This window comes from Mchenga conophoros, linkage group LG19, assembly GCF_057382185.1.
Source record: "Mchenga conophoros isolate Kocher_MC1m ecotype Shallow Benthic linkage group LG19, M_conophoros_male_GT1.1, whole genome shotgun sequence".
NCBI lineage: Eukaryota > Metazoa > Chordata > Actinopteri > Cichliformes > Cichlidae > Mchenga > Mchenga conophoros.
In genome coordinates, this window is record NC_140544.1 from 31842640 (window position 1) to 31861335 (window position 18696).

Genomic DNA, 18696 nt, shown 5'->3' on the forward strand with positions numbered 1-18696 from the left:
TCTGAAGCACTACAGGATATACAGCATCCCGTTTTAACACTCTATTCTGTTTTGCCTGGTATTTGTATTTAGTCAATGACCAAAACAGTTCTCTTATACATAGAATACTGCTGCCTGTACTTTCTGTTATTCATACAGGCAGATTCCTGGTATTATACCGCTTTGTCTGAGATATCTATTGAAAACAAGCTTTGGACGTGTCTTAGAAAAGCTTTGTTCAGTTACTCTCTGGAAACAAGACAAGCCCAGGCATGAATATCCTGATGTCTAATGCAGGGAAGTGTTTTGTAGAATACGCTCATCTTACATTTGATGTATGAACAGGTTTAAACAGTTCAAAAAGTAGACGCAGTGTACATTTGGAATATTTTGCTGTGTTGAACTCAGTAAGTTGTGCATATTTTTTCCAATTTGATATTCTTTGCTAAAATATGGTGATAAATGATGACCTTTTTGCACTTCTGTCCTATTTAATCGCAATACTTCTATAAAATACTTAAAACTGAGATTTTAAGTTGAAAAACAGGTGACTCAATTGTATGTCAAAGGTAAACATTTGCTTATTTATTTATTTACAATGAGATATAATGCATCAACACACCTTCAAAACCATCACACATAAGAGTAATAATCTCCTAAAATGAAAATTTGAGCTTAAATTTGGTAATTGTGACTTCAGGTGCACAGTTCAAATTCAGTGTATTCCCTCCAAATAATTGATATCCCTCACAAGTCTCATTTAAATGTAAGGCTAATTTTACAATTCTTTTTTAATAAATTTAAATAAAGAGTTGAGCTTACATGCCCCAAAAAAGACAGTACTAATCAAAAATCAGTGCGCTGAATTAAAAGGCCACTTAAACTGGTCATGTAGACTTCCCACTTTTACTGAACCATTGAGTGTGAGCTTCTTCTCGCAGTTGTATCAGATATCAATGATGGCAAATATTTCTGGTTTTTCTTTATCGTGGATTTGCATTGCTGAATATGTGATGGCTTTCACCTCAGTTCCCTAGAAGGACAACAAATGACATAAGTTACTGTAGTTGCATTGTAGTTTTGTAGCATTAGTTATTCATTTTATGTATTTCTTCTAATGAGTGTCATTTTACTTCTTTGTCTGGCTTACCTGTGGGTGCTTTTCCAGAGAAAATTCTTCGCCCCACCTTTCATAAACCAAAGAAAAATAAAGCAAAGAAAGTAAATTAAAACTTTTTTGCATGTCCTGATCAAGTTTGACCTTTGCCTTAAAAACAAATTACAAAGTTGTTCCACATTAGCTCGGGTTTGAATTGTACGTAATACTTTTTTAAAATAAATATCAAGATAACTTCAGTGTTATTGAGGAGGACCCCAAACTTACCCAATGGAGCGAATCTTGAAACGCATTCTGTCAATATGTAAAACTTTGACCTCCTGATGAACAGATATGACAAAATTGTTAGCACTTCATAAATGTAGCAACTTCATAACTGTAATGTAAATAAGGAACAGTAGCAAAATTACTTGCAGCCTATTATATTTAGAGATGGTGATTATATTAAAAAAAGAAGGGAAAAAAAGATAATATTACCAGTTGTTTTGGGTAAGTTCATCACCACATTTAAAACTAAACAATCATGATCTGATTTAAGCGCAGAGTTTCAGCTTTAATATTAAGGAGTTTAACCAAAGTACAACATTAGGAATTACAGACATTTTTATCCACAGTCTTCCATTATCAGAGGCTCAAATGTAATTGGATAAACTAAAATAAAATAAAATTGCTGCTTGTTTGTGGGTCTCTCTGCCTTCAATTTTATATTCAGTAACTGAAAAGCATGCTCAGCTGGTTACTGACGTGGCCATTGAAGAATATCCCATTTCTGTTTCCTTAAGAAACTCAATTTGCACTGTGAAACGCAGAGTCTGAGCAAGGTGTACGGCCCTGTACACTAAAAATTCATCCAGCTGTTTCTATCAGCAGCCACACCACCAGTACTAACTAGAGGCCCAGTTGAACTGGCAGTCCTACATGCTCATGCCATAACATCGCCTCAACTATGTTTGACAGATGATGTGGCATCTGTGTGATCATGAGCTGTTTCAGTCTGTCTCCTTACTTTTGTGAGCAGGCTCTTTGTTTTCTTTTATGTTCTGATCTGATGTCCTTGTTGCTGAGTGTAACCAGTGGTTTCCACCTTGCTGTAAATCCTCTGTTTCCATTCATGAAGTTGTCTTTTGATTGCAGACCTTGACAATGGCACGCCTACCTCCTCGACAGTGTTCTTCTCTATGTGTTGTGAAGTGGTTTTACTTAATCCAAGAAAGATTTCTTCAATCATCAACTTTAGTTGTCTTCTGTGGTCTTTCAAGGCTTTTGATGTTGCTGAGCTGGCCAGATGATTCATTCATTATTTTACAGAATGACCACATTGTTGATTTGACTACTTAAAGTTTTTTTCCATTTCCTTTTTAGGTTGTTTTTTTTTTTTTTCCAGACTAAGATGGCTTCCTTCACATGCGTCGACCACTCTTTGGACCTCACATTGAGAGCTCCAGTAAAAAGCTATAAAATGCAAAAATAAACTTATATAATCAAATCCAGACCATTGTAGTCATTTTGTCTTGAAGTAATCAGGAAGAAGGCCTCAACAGACCACGAAACAGCTTGGAAGTCAATTGTCCAATTACTTTGGAGAATCTGAAAATAAGCGACTGTGTATATAATTCTTGAATAGTGATGCCGTATTTCTGCTAAACCCTTGAATTAAAACTAAAGTTGCTTTGGGGAGTGTATAGAGGCAAAATGACAAAAACAGGGTCAAAATGCTTATGGATCTGTTTCATTGGGCCTATAAAAATGTGGCTTGACATAGAATTTGGAGATGGTTAAGATAGCAATACATGTTGCTTTCTGTCCTGCTTTCATAGAAATGTATGAAGTCTATATTATTTTTCCGTGTCAAGGAAAGATTTTATACTTACCCATTTAAGTCATAATTTATATCAAAACCGATCTATTTTATAAAGGCTCAGGTCTCAAATGCTTTTGCAAACAAAAACAGATATGCAATCAATGTAAATAAGTTTAAAGTACATGTTAAGTAATACACAAGTGACCAAGATACTCACCCTGGGAATAAAGAAAAGATCTGCACTAAACTTGTATAACCAATCATCTAGGAAGTGGAAGAGAAGCGACTCCATGTCTTCACCTTTTAGGAACAAAAACATACACACAGACTTTAGCTGATCTGCTCTGCAAACAGCCAGACTGAGACAGGTAGAAAGTAGGTACAACTGGAGTCGGTTGAAATCTTGGTGACAGACTCTCACCCTCCGACTCCACTTCAACTGTATCTATCGGTTCCACCGTCTCTGTGTCCGTCATGTAGCCGAACATGCCCATGGCACACTGCTCAAAGGCTTCCTCCAAAGAGTCTCCCCAAGAGTGAATTCTTGGAAAAGAAAAAAGAAGGGTTTTTTTTTGTTAAAAACTAAGAAAAAAACAGAGGAACATGGTTTTACTATACCAAAAAGGTACTCACTGTACATCTGCTGTGTGATCCAGGTCTGAAACGATTTAAAAAAAAAAAAAAAAGAGGCGATATCATGAGTTGACTGAATTAAAGTCCTAAGAAAGTCTTGCCAGTGGCAGCAATCCTGAAATGTCTCTATTTGAGCATTTATTTTGAAGAACTTAATTAACTTTTTTTTTTTTTAGGTAGCTCTTTAAAACTACAGAATTAGACCCATGATGGAGCCTTGAGGTACACCGCAAGTTTGTATTTGTATGTACCTTTATTTTGAACATGTTAAAATAGTATAACAACAACAGTTGTAAAAAGAGACAACAAAAGAAAAACAAGAGATTGGTGTAAAACTTGATGGGTTTGTAGCCTCAAGATTAGTTTTCTTGACATGACATGAAGAACGCATAATTGCATCTTTAAAGTAGACTGGCAACCTCCATACAACTCTGACATAGAAGAACTGGGTGGCTCACTATTGTGCACATTAGTTCTCAGGGCCCTATTTCAGGAAGCCGGTTTAGAAAACTCAGAGTGAAAAACGATACTCAGGGTTGAGTAACCCCGAACTGTCCAACTCGGAATATTCGGTTTCAGAAAGGCTGATAACAATTAGTTCAGTCAACGCGGAGTTGCTTTAACCCCAAGTTAAGCGCGCGCACGAGGATACATAAAGCCCTGATTAGTGGAGCACAGATTAAGCGAGTCACCATGGAGACGGAGGGAAAGAAGGCGCGGTCAATGTATTTTACAGCGCTTGAGGCCGAAATTCTGATGGCAGCATATGCCGATAACATGCAAATTCCGCGGAAAAAAAGTAACACAGCCTCAGCTGCAAAAGAAAGGGAGCATGGATGGCAAAACATAGCCGACAGAGTCAATGCGTGAGTGTTAATTTAAACATTGATCTAGGGATTTCCACCCATTTAACATGTTATTTTATTATATTATATTTTATTTTATTTTTTATTTTATACATTTGATTTTGTGATGTGATTTGAGGGCAGGTGCAACCCAACAGGCCCCAAACGTTCCTGGCAGCAAGTAAAAATGAAATATAAAAATATAGTCCAAACAGGTAAGGTGTAATTGTATTATGAGCCATAGTGCTTGGTCTGTTTGTCCGATGTAAATCAATTGCAGTTAGAGGCTACATTAATTTTCTTTCTGTAAGCACTTATTGAAATTATCTGAGCACATTACAAGTACATATTTGCTTACTCTGTATGCTCAAATGTGACCCGTTATAGCCAACAGAAAAAAAGCGGAGGCCCGAAAAACAGGTGGGGGTCCTCCACCACCACCACTCACAGAGGCTGAGCAGTTGGCTTCCACATTTGTGATAATGTTGGCAGCATCACATATGATCTTCACAGTGCAGAGAACACAAATTAGCATCCATTACTATAATGAAATAATTTGTTAGTTTGAAATGCTACAGGGAACTATGTACCTGTACATTAATGCTGTGGAAAGACTTCCTGTTCACATAGTCTCCTTCATTTACTGAAGGAGCAATGATTGGAATGTGAGTGCCATCTATACAGCCAATCACGCCTGGGAACCGTGAAAATAAATGTAAAATTTAAGTAGTAGTTCAAGTATCACCACATCATGAATTAAGTTTCGTTCATCCTGATACCTGCAATTTTGTGGCATCCCTCTTTGATGAATCTTGTGGGTCTATGACCGGGGAACACCACAGACGAGTGCAGGAGACGTTTCAGTGCAACTGTAACATTCCTGACTGATGTAAGTATCGAGGCCGAAATTCTGATGGCAGCACATCAGAATTTCGGCCTCAAGCGCTGTAAAATACATTGACCGCGCCTTCTTTCCCTCCGTCTCCATGGTGACTCGCTTAATCTGTGCTCCACACAGCAAATTCAAAAGTGTTAAATGTTTCGGTGTTAATAGTCTTCTTGCAAAAGTAGAGTTAATTTTACTCTAAGCAGAGTCACATTCTTTTAATGTAACTCTGAGGTGTAAAATGATAGTAGTTAAAATCGAGTGTTAAAAATGAGTGTTTCTCTGTCAAATCTGGAGGTGTTACAATGGAAACATTAACTCTTGACCTCTTAACTCTGAACTCCTACAGGGGCTATGACACCAATAGAGTAAATTCACAGACTCCGCCCCCAGCACGGCTCCAATCGAAGCTGAAGCGAAGCCGTTTCAGAACATTTTGCTCTACATATTTGAGTTGTTTGCCCTGCTTGGTAAGTCATTTTTTCAAAGATTGTTTCAATTATTATTATTAGCTTTTACTTCTGTGGCTCTTTGGAGTTGAGACAAAGCTGTGTGAAAGGCATTAGCCATGTTGCTCGCTGATAGCATAACATTCTGTTTTAGCTAGCTGAAAGGTATTGTTTGCGGGCAAATACCACAGCCTTGAAAAAAAGCTTGCATGTGAATTTTCAGTCAAACTTTTGGTCAAATACGCCTAAAACAATGTCTAGAATGTGAAATGTTGGTATAATGGTGCTGCTTGAAGCCTGAAAACGATCGCCCATTAAAAAAAAAACAAAAAACGAGCAAACAGCAGTAGCTGACGTCCTGACTCGATTCTACGTTAGCATTTAGATCCCTCCAGAGTTTTGTGCACACGGTTTAGGTAAAATTGAAAAAGGTTGAGGTTTTACATTTAGTTCAGTATTACCTGTTGCCTGTGTCCTTGGCTTTTGGGAAAATACTTTACACAAGTAATGGCTCAAAAAGGATTCCTTTTTTTTTTTTTTTTTTTTACTGTGCTGCAATTGTTTACTGGATTATTTGTGCCATTAATTAGTGTCAACTAATTTTTATTCAATCTCCGCACAGGATATGCTTGTGAAGATGGAATATGGGGGAGAGCAGAAGTGCGTTGAAGTTCCACAGAGGGATGAATGAAGGACATGCATATTGTATTGAAGAAATAAATGATGAGAATGCTGTTATTTGCATTTACCATGTCAGACCTTTTGATAAACAAAATTCTAATGAAAGTGAGAACATGTATACTGTTACATCTTTCAGAAAATGTTTTGAAATTGTGGTGCACAGTTCAGAATAAATGTTTTTCAAAAACCATTGCATCTTTTTAGTAAATGTTTATTTCCAAAATAAACTTCTAGAAGTTCAGAACAGTAAAATTCCCGCTTTTTAGAATGAATTAGAAGATAACTCTTACGTAGTTAAACTAAAATACTCTTTGAGAGTTAATATATAAACTCTTAACACCAAGTGTTAAATTATCAACTCCAGACAGATTTGGTGTTTAACACCAAATCAGAGTTAACGTACCAACTCTCCAAAAAGAGTTAAATTAACACTCTCTGGTGTGGACCCATATAGACACTTTAATAGTGTTGAAATCAAATCCGACAGTGTTAATTTGGACATGCTGGATTTGCTGTAATCAGGGCTTTATGTATCCTCGTGCGCGCGCTTAACTTGGGGTTAAAGCAACTCCGCGTTGACTGAACTAATTGTTATCAGCCTTTCTGAAACCGAATATTCCGAGTTGGACAGTTCAGGGTTACTCAACCCTGAGTATCATTTTTAACTCTGAGTTTTCTAAACCGGCTTCCTGAAATAGGGCCCAGGAGACATAAATAGGAAGTTGGCAAACCTGCTTTTTTGTTTATAATTGGCCACATTTGTTGGTGATCAGTTAATCAGGTGCATTTGATTAACAGCACCTACCTCCTGCTTACCTGAAAGAGTAAGGTTGTACTACATTTTTCACAGGACTGTATAGTTTCGTGAAAAATAAAATCTCTTTCACACAAATGTAAAAAAACTGGACATATTAAAGATCTTTTTTGAATTTGAATTTTGAGACAAAATTTAACACGAACAATCCTTTTAGCTCACTGAAATCAAAATTAAACTAGACTTTCTGTGACGTTGTTTTGATAAATCAAGTAATGGTAAAGGAACTATTGGCATTGGAAGTCGGAGTTTTCATTTCCCACGTGGAATTTTCAACTGGAACTCAAAGTACGATCGGGAAGAAAAATCAGGATTTGTTTTTCGCCTTGAGAACACAGTTTGTTTGTTTATTTTTCGTTCAAAAGCACCGCTCCCACACGTTTATGAACAGAGCCCAGTTATAGTCGGGGTGATTGTTGGTGGTGACATGAGGGGGCGGTCCAGCTTAAAATATTGACAACTCGGAAATTTAGACTTCCATTGAAACCAGCATCGTGGTTGGTGCTCCGAATTTAAGTATCATAACTTCGCACTTACATTCATATTTCTTGTTGATCGGCGGGTATTTGGATTTGACAGCTTCCTGTGCTTCTGTCAAGTCTAACACACGATCGTCCATTGTAGATCGAAGCTTGTTGAAAAAGGCAGACGTTTATCTAGACCATGTCCGTGTGTTCTTCTTGAATTTCCGGGCAGGCTTGACTCACCGTACTACTTCCGTGAAAGACGAAGAACACTTATTTTTTTCTTCGCTCTCTTTTTTCATTGTTACACAATGGATATATTAACAGAAATAATTAAACAAATAATAAATTGTAAAAATTACTAGCAATAGGAACCTCTAGAGAGTTTATAGAGCATATACGCGTATGTATATGTTATAGAGCTAGTCCTTGCAAAACAGGGCATTCAGCTGTCATGAAAAATGGCCAACTTATTCAAAACGGCCTAAATACTACCTATTATTAGTAGTATCGTTATCGTTTGCAAATACCGGAAGTTACTTTTTTTGGCACAGCACCGGATGTGTCGTGTAACGACTTCCTGTCGGTTTTGTCGTCGACTATGATTGGCTAGGCGCGTTCTATGGAGTTGGCGCCATTGCGAGTCGTCGTGCTGTCTTCTGAGCGCTCTCCCTAAAAATTACTTATTTTGTCATTAGTAACGGTATTATAACCACGCAATGGCTGATAAAGACGGTAAGGACGTCTACGTTTTTTAACGAGAACGTTATTTATGTGTGTGTGCTGTCGAGAGTGACAGAAAATGCGAATCAGGATGTAGCGGTGGTGGTTGGCGCGCCAGCCAGCATCACCTTTCATTGTTAGAAAGCACTCAGCTAGCTGTTAGCTGATGTTAGCATTAGCTGCTAACGCGCCGGTGAAAAGGGTTTTAAACCAGTGCAGTCAGATATACTGCCCCACTATAATAATCTTCAGAAAGACTGTATTATTTATTTATATGGGCGACAGCTGCTCTAGCATTGTGTGCTACTGTTACTTTATTGATAAAATCAGCTAAAACGCTAGGAAGGAAAAGATTTCCTCAAGTAGCTGCTGCATATGTTTGTAAATTTGACTATAACGTAGCTTTGTGTTAAATGTTACTGTTGCAGCGGCTTTTGATGACGCTGTGGAGGAAAGGGTGATCAACGAGGAGTATAAGATTTGGAAGAAGAACACCCCTTTCCTCTATGATCTGGTCATGACCCATGCTCTGGAGTGGCCAAGCCTCACTGCTCAATGGCTCCCAGATGTCACCAGGTAAATGGGAGTTGTGCAACACCTTTTCAGGCTCCAAGTCACAACAAGATACTGTAGCAGATATGTAAATATCATGCGATATGTCCACAGACCAGAGGGAAAGGACTACAGTGTGCACAGGCTGGTTCTGGGGACCCATACTTCTGATGAGCAGAATCACCTCGTAATTGCCAGCGTTCAACTGCCGAATGATGATGCGCAGTTTGATGCTTCACACTATGACAGCGAGAAAGGAGGTGAGAGCATAAAAAGTCCACTGAGAACCTATGTTACAAGAGCACCACCAGTAAGAGGTCATAGAATAACTTATAGTTTCCTAGTGTTCTCAAGGGATCTTTACATGCAAAACATGGAAATAACACTTATAAATAGACTAATTCACATGCCTAAGCTGGTTTTGGATGATATTGATTTAATCGATCTAATCCAACTTTAGCACAGTAATACTAGTACACTTCCACCAGAAAATGTTGTTAGACCTGGTGAATGCAGAGGGTTTGGAGGACATTTCAGTAGTCTTTTAATTCTGCACATTGTTAATGTAGCGCTATCCAACTCCTATATAGCTTATTGATAATTGTGTGATGGTGCAGAAAGAACAACATTGTTGGCTATGGGCAACTCTGCTCACAAGAGGAAGGAAAAGGAAATAACGTATGTAACAGCATGAATCAAATTTAACCTCATTCAACGAAGCAAGGGCAATAGTGAATGTCAGCTGAACAAGTAGAATAGTAGGTTACGTACTTTTTAAATCGCTTTTTTAAAGTTCTGTAATATGTTTATTAAACATTTTATTAAGAGCAAAACTGGTTAACAGGAACATTGGGCATAAATGACACACTACGTAACTTAAGGGTTGCATTTTTTGTCTAAAAAAATACATAAAAATCCCTGGTGCATAGGTCACCCTAAAACCTGCTTCATGGAATGGAAGAGCTTCATGTATCTGTTGTCTTTTTATTTCAGAGTTTGGAGGTTTTGGATCTGTTAGTGGGAAAATAGAGATTGAGATCAAGATCAACCATGAAGGAGAAGTGAACAGAGCCCGATACATGCCTCAGAATCCTTGCATCATTGCCACCAAGACCCCCACCAGTGATGTGCTAGTCTTTGATTACACAAAGCACCCCTCCAAGCCGGGTAGGTTTGCAGAAAGAACACTTTTTCTTGCATAACTGCATATCATGTGTCGCTACATTTGAAGCTCTACAGGCTTTTTAACACTGACATTATTTCTGTTAAAGACCCTTCTGGAGAATGCACCCCAGATCTGCGTCTGAGGGGCCACCAGAAGGAGGGCTATGGCCTCTCATGGAACCCAAACCTTAGTGGCTGTCTCCTTAGTGCTTCTGATGACCACGTAAGAAACCTGTCTTGACATGCCTGCCTTATTCTTGTTAAAATGATTTTTTGTCTTCTATCACATTACAAATCATTTGTTACTTCTTTTTTTTCTTTCTTTTTTAACATTCGTCTGTGCTCTCTGCAGACTATATGCCTGTGGGATATCAGCACAGTTCCCAAAGAGGGGAAGATTGTGGATGCCAAGACTATCTTCACAGGCCACACTGCTGTGGTGGAGGACGTCTCATGGCACCTTCTCCACGAATCGCTCTTTGGATCTGTGGCAGATGACCAGAAACTCATGATGTAAGCAGCCTCAGCGATGACTCATTAAAAACAAAGTTGTTGTTCAGTTTCACATTTCTTCCTGACACTGGTGCTTTTGTCTGTTTTTGGAACAGTTGGGATACGCGGTCCAACAACACCTCCAAGCCCAGCCATGCAGTGGACGCCCACACTGCTGAGGTCAACTGCCTGTCTTTCAATCCTTACAGCGAGTTCATTCTTGCCACTGGCTCTGCAGATAAGGTGAGGTGTCTTTCTTTCAGACAGTTACAGTGAAATAGCATCTTGATGCTGTACTGAATTGGCCTCCTTTTACTTGCAGACTGTGGCTCTTTGGGACTTGAGGAACCTGAAGCTGAAGCTTCACTCGTTTGAATCCCACAAGGACGAGATCTTCCAGGTAAGAAGTGAACTTCCTCGCAATAAATCTGTAGTTGTTGTTGTGCAAACTTCGGCTTGAATGTTTCAGCTCACTAACTGCATTGTGGAGTGAGGCTATTTAGGCTGAAATATGTCTCTGGTGAATAACTAGCTTTTGGCTACAAAAGATGAAATGCAATTGCTATTTATGGTATAATTAAGTTAACAAAAAGATAAACTGTCAGGAAGTTGTTTGCTGTTACAGTTGCATACAAAGTCAATACAATGAGGTGAACTGGTGGAAAACAGTGTTGTCTGATGCAGGAGTTAAAATTTTTCAACTTTGGGAAAAACATTTTTGAGAAAAAGGATTGTAGGACTTTGTAGTAACTTGTGAAAATATGTGATGGTGAATTGTTTAAAGCTTTTGGTTGTACACTTGCTTGTACCCTTGGAATTTAGGGTTGAATATTTAATTCTTTGTATAGATATAATATTTACAATTATATTCACCAAAGTACTGCAAGGGGGGACTTAATTGCAGAGGTTTCATATCCACATCTTTTTCCAACAGGTTCAGTGGTCTCCTCATAACGAAACCATCCTGGCCTCCAGCGGCACCGACAGGCGGCTCAACGTCTGGGACCTCAGTAAGATTGGAGAGGAGCAGTCACCAGAGGATGCTGAGGATGGCCCTCCTGAGCTGCTGGTGAGTTGTGACAATGAGCGGTGGTGATGATGCAGTTTTTCTCAACAAAATGAGCATATTTGTGGTGACGTCAGAGGCTCTATGCACCCACACTCTCCAGTAAGAGTCTTGTCCAGCAGATGGATTATAGCTCCACCAATGCATGGACTGCAGCTGGTGATGATAATCATTGTTCTGCTCAGCAGCCTGAGAAATGTCTACTGGCACACGAACTTCCCCACCTGCTGCAGTTTGTAGTTAGTGTAGTGACCCTGCAGCTTGCAGCGGCTCTGTAGAGCAGTACAAGGACTACTGTCACCAAATGCAATCCATGACAATAGAGTTGGAGTCCAGCAAGCTACATGATTTTTCTAGAGAGGCAGTGGTCACTGCCTTAACAGTGACTTGGTTGGTCTGTTAGTAAGGTACCACCACACTGGAAGAGCATGCCTAAGTCTTTGTGTAGGAAATACTGTAATCTTGCTTTCAAACATTGGCTTTGTTTTATTTTTTAAGCTAAATCTCGATCATTGTGCTAAATCTTTCTGCTTCATTTCGTTTCAGTTCATCCACGGAGGACACACAGCTAAGATCTCAGACTTCTCTTGGAACCCCAACGAGCCGTGGGTCATCTGTTCAGTATCAGAGGACAACATCATGCAAGTGTGGCAGATGGTAAAGGCTTTGTAAAGAAAACTCGATCAGTTACAACACAGCGAGGATTTGAATAGTAAAGTGCATTTATTATTATAACATAGAAGAGCAGTTACATTAAAAATCTTTTATTTTTTTGGCAATTATATCTGCAGGCTGAAAATATCTACAATGACGAGGACCCAGAAGGTGCCGCAGATTCAGAAGTCCAGGCATGAGTCCGGTCTCCACGTGTCTTCTTCTTTTGACCTGCTCATTAAAAATGGATCCGTTTACCAGCACTGGGTGAAAAAGCAGTCTTTTTAAAATACATTTTGAGCAGCAGTGTTTTGTAGAAAATAAAAGAATAAAATGCTGCCATGTCATCACGTGACATGTTTAAGAAAAGGTCTCTAATGATCAGGTTTTTAGATCTTTTTAGTTTTTCGAACTGAAATCTGACTCGTGATGAAACCACAGACATGTTTATGATCACCTAAGTGTGCATTTTGTTGGTTTTATTTCTTCCATCTTGGTTAGTTGAGCAGAAACATTTCTGTGGAAGATCCATTTTTAAATGTTATTGTACATACTGTAGGTTGATCCTTTTAATTTGCCTGGTATTTGTAGTATGAAATTCCCCCAAATTGTGTTGTCACTTGTATGTGTTTTGTTTTTCTCTCTGCATTTTCTCTGCATCTGATCTTTTGTGTACTTAAGTATATTCATATAAAATTATTTACAGTAAAGCTGTTTGCTTTGTTTTCTTGGCACAACATTTTAGATGTTAAGTTGGATGTGAGCGAGTAACAAGACGCTTGCATTAAGTAGACCGCATTTTCAAACATGTAATGGGGTGGCTGTAGCTCACCCATTACATGAGCAGGTCATCCACTGATCGGAAGGTTGGTGGTTCGATTCCTGGCTTCCCCTAGCCTACATGCCAAATATCCTTGGGCAAGATACTAACCCCAAATTGCTCTCCGATCCATCGGAGTATGAATGTGTGTGAATGTTAGCTATATGAAGCACTTAGAAAGATGTGCTTGTGCAAATGGGTGTGAATGGGTGAATGCACAAGTTGGGTAAAGTGCTTTGAGTGCTCAGATGAGTAGAAAAGCGCTATAAAAGAACCAGTCCATTTACCATAATGTCAGCGTTGTGATTTGGTCTCATGTCTTATGTCTCGGGAAATTGAAACTTATGACTCTTCCTCTGTAATGTCACTGAGTTCACAGCCCCTATAAGAAAATAAGTTTATTATTCATTTATTATCTTGACTTTTACTAAGTTAAAGCAGAAATGATTGGGATAAACCCACCTCAGAAATGTCAGCTCTGCTAAAAGGCCATCTTTAAGATCTTCCAAGCCTTTCTTCGATTTTCTCTGAACCTCAAACTCCACTTCTAGTTCTCTCAGAGTCTTTCTTAGTTTCTCCACAGTCTTCTGCATAAAATAAAAACATACTGTCATCTAGTTTTACTGAACATCTGTTCTATCCAACCTCTCTTGTACCTTATGTTGTGCAGTGCTCTCCTGCCGCTCTGTCTCCAAAAGAGTGATCCTCTGTTCCAGACATGATCTCTGCACCTCCAGCCTCTGTATCTCCTCTCTCAGAGGCTTCAGCCCGGCTCTCAGGTCCACTGCCTGCTCCCTGGTTTTTCTCAAAGCTTCCTCCCCAACCTGCCTTCTCTTCAGCAGAACCATGAGGCGAGGCTCGTACCAGCCTTCCAACATCTTCACACTGCCACTGAGCCTTCGCTGCAGTCTGATGGAGGCCTGGCGACACTGGCTGATGTCACTCATGGCCCTGGGCCTGCAAGGCTTAGTGGCCTGATCACGGAGGGAATTGAGCTGGTTCTGGTGGGCGTTTTCCAGCTGCACCAACTCCTGGGTCAGACTTTGAATTTGAGCCTTGAGTTCTTCCTATGAAGAGATGTAAAATAAGAATGAAAAGTATTACATTTGATAATGGAGGCTATTTTTATCTGTGGGTAAAAACATTCAACAAATAAAAGGATCCCATATAGCAAGAGAGTGGAAATGGAAACTACCCAGTAGCTTAGTTGGGTACATGAATTTATCTGATTGCTAATTTCTCTATAGGGTGCAAACAGTAGCTAGAACTAAAACAACAAGAACTCATACTCATGATACTCAAATAACTGAAAATCAAACCATAAACAAGCTGCAGCCATGATGACCCCAAGTTTTATATGATGTTGCTATACTAAGCAAACCTACACTACAGAAGTAAATCATCATTAAATGTAAAGCCTGTGGTTTCTACCTGAGTAACAGCAGACTGAGCCACCTCGTATTCCTGCTCGGCTAGCTTCACCTGGCTCTGGATGCAGTCTCTGGTTGTGGTGAACAGTTTCCTCTTTACCTGTTGCACATCCTCACAAACCGTAACATAATCCAGCTGAGCCAGAGCGAGAAGCTTGCGTGTTCCCTCCAGCTTCGCTCTCAGGTGCCCCACAACTTGCAGCATAGGTTCCTGCAGAACCAGAAGCTCCTGTATCAGCACATCTCTTTGCCTCTCTAGATGGGATACTCGCTGTATGCAGTACTCAAAGAGTTCACCCAAGCTCTCCATGTCCACCTGTTCTTGAGCAAATCTACCTAGTGTTTCAGAGTCTGTGCGGTTGCTCGGTGAGATATCTTCAGAAAATCTCAGTTGCACATGTGAGTCATCAGTAGATAACATGAAGTTCCCATCCTGTACTGAGCTTTGATCATCCATGAGAGAATCTAAGAAAACAAGGCGAGAGCCATTAAAAACAACACCTGGTAAGACTGTGGTTTTCAAAACACTTATTCCTTTACAGATTGTTAAGAGGAATGAACTGTAAAGGCAAACACATCAATCATTCTGATAGCTGTTAAAGTTGAGAGGCCTGTCCTAAAGCTTCACACTACAGAACCTTTCAACCTGTCAAATAATTAAAGAAACAGCTTTTATTAACATAGATGTGTACTTACGTTAACTGGCAGTCCGACTAAATGTTCAGGCAGTTACTGTGTTAGCACGGTTTTCTGTCTGCAGTGTCTGTCTCCAGGAAAACGGAGGCACACTTTGTGTTTATTAATAACACTGAAGGCCTGGGAGAAACTCTATCTAAGACTCCCTCATGGGCTCACAAACTGTGTCAGTGCTGGAAGCAGACTCAGTGTGCTCTGGATGTGGCAGTTAGCGCATGTCCGGACCAGCCCGGGTGCCACAGAGAGCTATATTTACCCTTCTTCACAACCTGTTTCAATGTGTGTTTAAGAAGGTAGTGACATCATGGTGGAAAGCTGAGCTGAGCAATAACTTTCCACAAGTGTACCCCAGACTACCTTACAGGCAAAGGTGTCGACATTAGCAGGACCATGCATGCTTTTCAATTAATATCTTCCTCCAGGACTCAGCTCAGCTGACCAAGTTTGCATGGTTTATGTAACAGTATTTGTTTGAGGTGTTTTGCATACTGCCTATCACACTCCTGGCAGACAAGTGGAAACAAACACACACTCAGACATGTGAATATGGATTTAATGAAGGAGGTGATCGGAAAGATGTGAACATCTTTAAGTAATAAGGTATATTTTTTATTATATAATATTATTAAAATACAAAATTTCATGCTAGTAACTTTGGATATTTTCAAGGCTATCCAAAAGGTTAAAGAAGGACAAAGAACATTTTCTTTTTGTATTATTACAGTATTACAGTGCAAAAGTCTTGAGACACCCGTCGTTTCTTTATGTTTTGCTGGGAACGTGTGCAAACATACATGCGTGTGTACAGCTCTAACGAGCTTGAAAGTCAACATTTGGTGTGACCACCTCTATTCACCACGCAAGCTTTTATCTACAGTTTCTTTAAGTAGTCTTCATGAATAAAAAAATGCAGACGTAAATACCTGAAACGTAAACTAACCGTGGGAAAATTAAGTTCCAGTTTCTCCCCAGTCTGCTCCATGCTATTAGCTCGTTATTCCTCGTTCCACCGCTAGATGTCGCCAAATCAACGGCCGCAGACCCGCGCGCTCACCTGAGTGTGCCCAGCCTCCGTCAGGTGGGACCTCGGGTCGACTGCGGCGCGACTTTTCTCGGTAGTCCCACATTTTGCTTCAGTGAAGCGTCCGCAGACAAACGACGCTGACAGCAGAGGACACGCTCTCCTGGCACCTTAAACGCGAGGGCTGAAGCCGGGCGTGCAAACACATCCAGGCTGCAGTTGTTTCCTGAAGTTGAACTTTTCACGGAAATGCTTCACCTGGAGTTTTCCTTCGGGCGCTGAAAGTTTGGAGTTGGAGAACGAGGGCGAAGCAGGGCGACGCTTCAAATGGAGAGCGGCTAAATCAGTCTTTAAAGTTTCGTTACGGTACGTCTGACACTTCTTTTTTATCTGTCCAACTTAAGCGTCAGATTAATGGCTACCTTATTGTGTTGGCATTATTTTTATTTATTTATTTATTTTTTGTTGGAATTCCTGCTGGGAAAGTCCCTCGAAACTGAGCTGTGGCGTGAATTTTAGGAGAAAGGGTTTAATATTCCTGCGTAGGGAAAAAACAAACAGATAAGGATCAATATGATTGACTGGCTTTTGAAGGCGTGAAGAAAGTAGGTTTAGAAGTGAAGCTGTTATATCAGCACGATTTTTCTTCTTCTTCCTAATGCAGGTTTTTAATTATGGGCAACATAAGTACGGTAATTTTAGCCCAGAAGTAAAGAAAAATAGTCCATACATGTCAGAACCAGGGATCTCAAGTCTGTTAAAATAAAGTTTGGTTCAAATTGCAACTCCATGGCTAGATGTTGAGTATAGACATGTATGGAAAAACAAGGTGTGGGAGAGTTGCTTCTCAGCTAAGGGATCCTATACAGAGGTAATCTAAGACCTGTAGTGCTTCTCTTAGCTATGGAGCTCGTGACAATGAAGGGTATTGTGTTGGGTCCAGTCACTGATCCAGTAGCACACTTTTTACGGCATAGTCCCCTGACACTTCTTTTAATAAATGGCAGTTAACACGCACTTGATAACCCACTGCTTGCTGATTAACCCGAGGGAGATAACACGACCACCTTAGGACTCCCTCTCCCTTTCCCCCTTTTGGCTGTCTGCTGCAGCAGCATCTGCTGGACTTTGGTCTGGAATGAGCTTCCAATAATCAAAACTTCTCTGAAAAACCAATCAGCACTTTCAGTTGTTTGGGTTGTTTTTTTTTAGCTGCAGGTTTAGCTGTTATACCTTTCTAATAGGTGAGGCTGAGACTGAGCCATTTGTTTAAAAAGGGTGTGTCACATACTGGTGCTCCTTCTTGGCCAGCCTGCCATGCTTGGGCTTGTACCCATTACAGGTGCGTTGTGTAAGCACTTTTGGATGCATGGCGGAACCCGGTAGAAACCCGTGATTTGGGGAGGGGAGCAGATGTTAAGGCAGAGATGAGATGACAAAAGGCAAGGATGTGAGGAGATGGCCGGGATGAAGATTACACTGGGAGCTAAGGGGTGTAAGTGCACTCGGATCTTGGGTAAGCAGACAGGTAGGTGCAGCTGTTCAGCTGTGTGCTGTGTGCTGTGTGCTGACTGAGATCAGTGGAGGAAAGGGGAGAGCTGGCGGTCAAGAACGGCAACAAGAGGAGCAATCGAATGTTGCAAGAGACAAAATGCGCACGAGTGTGTGTGATCACCGAGTGACTGATTTCTGTGTGTCATGCAGGCCTGCAGAGAACGGAAACGCCTGACTGATGAGTGGAAGAAAGCAGGCCATTAATCAGAGAGATTAACTGATGATTAAGTTAATCAATGAGCTCTTATCAAGAGATGAAAAATCCAATCAGTGGCTGTTAGCCGGCCATCCAAGTCATCATGATTTACTCAATTTGGGACTGAGGCTGTTTACTTTAGTGTCTTTCTGAGGCTTCACATAAGTTGTGCTCTAAGCTCTTTCAAGTGTTTTTATTCCCACACTTGCCAGTGCCAAGCAACTGTCAGACGGAGTGAGCTTTAAACTGAAAGGATATTGTTTTGACTTGGGCTGAGCGGAGACACAAAGATGCCAGGATGTATTTTTAAACCTCGCTCTCCAGCTGTGTTTGCCTTTTCTGTGAGCTGGTCACTGCTGCTGCACAGCAGTTTCTTTTTATCTGCGTCTGACCTGTCAGTCCAGAGGTCTTTAAACTCTGCAGAGACTGCAGTCCAGACTTAGACCCCCAGCAACCCCTGGAGGCAAAGCAAACGAGACTTTGTCGCAACTCGCCAACTTTCCAGACTTTTTGTTTTCTCTTTAAATCCAGCTTTTGCATTGAAAAAGGTAAGCACTGGCATTCACACCTTACCTCTAGTTAAGATTATCATTTAATAGATATCACTTTGCTGTTGCCCACCTACAGTACCTCCATTTGCAATCTGCCCTGTTTCCATA

The 18696-nt window shown here is 40.3% G+C and overlaps 4 protein-coding genes across 7 annotated transcripts in view; 2 read left to right on the forward strand and 2 right to left on the reverse strand.

Moving 5' to 3' along the window:
• Nucleotides 1-535: 535 nt before the first annotated feature.
• Nucleotides 536-8201, reverse strand: tslig1 (tRNA splicing ligase complex subunit 1). The gene is made up of 7 exons (XM_085257997.1): nt 7743-8201; nt 3531-3555; nt 3319-3440; nt 3115-3197; nt 1364-1416; nt 1130-1166; nt 536-1012 (listed from the first exon to the last, which is right to left on the reverse strand). Exons 1-7 carry the CDS (start codon nt 7822-7824, stop codon nt 926-928), a joined length of 489 nt encoding a protein of 162 aa, XP_085114123.1. The 5' UTR covers nt 7825-8201; the 3' UTR covers nt 536-925.
• Nucleotides 8202-8246: 45 nt separating this feature from the next.
• LOC146552691 (histone-binding protein RBBP4) lies at nt 8247-13030 on the forward strand. The gene is made up of 11 exons (XM_085257993.1): nt 8247-8404; nt 8821-8968; nt 9059-9204; nt 9938-10111; nt 10216-10331; nt 10461-10621; nt 10717-10843; nt 10923-11000; nt 11535-11669; nt 12213-12323; nt 12458-13030. The coding sequence occupies exons 1-11, from the start codon at nt 8389-8391 to the stop codon at nt 12518-12520; spliced, it is 1275 nt and encodes a 424-aa protein (XP_085114119.1). The 5' UTR covers nt 8247-8388; the 3' UTR covers nt 12521-13030.
• Nucleotides 13031-13072: 42 nt separating this feature from the next.
• Nucleotides 13073-15324, reverse strand: LOC146552692 (syncoilin-like). Of its 3 annotated transcripts, XM_085257996.1 has the most exons (5): nt 15267-15324; nt 14572-15035; nt 13797-14207; nt 13603-13727; nt 13073-13522 (listed from the first exon to the last, which is right to left on the reverse strand). In XM_085257996.1, exons 2-5 carry the CDS (start codon nt 15025-15027, stop codon nt 13483-13485), a joined length of 1032 nt encoding a protein of 343 aa, XP_085114122.1. In that variant the 5' UTR covers nt 15028-15035; nt 15267-15324; the 3' UTR covers nt 13073-13482. The 3 variants fall into 3 exon arrangements, with proteins under 3 accessions (XP_085114122.1, XP_085114121.1, XP_085114120.1); XM_085257995.1 differs by having other exon boundaries at nt 13500-13724; XM_085257994.1 differs by having other exon boundaries at nt 13500-13727.
• Nucleotides 15325-16359: 1035 nt separating this feature from the next.
• LOC146552693 (uncharacterized) overlaps nt 16360-18696 on the forward strand; it is a 32363-nt gene continuing 30026 nt past the window's right edge. The window contains exon 1 of one of the 2 annotated variants that reach the window (XM_085257989.1): nt 16360-16653. The gene's annotated coding sequence lies outside the window, so the exon portion shown is untranslated. Of the gene's footprint in view, nt 16654-17679; nt 17816-18696 lie in introns of those variants that run through there. The other variant, XM_085257991.1, reaches the window with a different exon arrangement.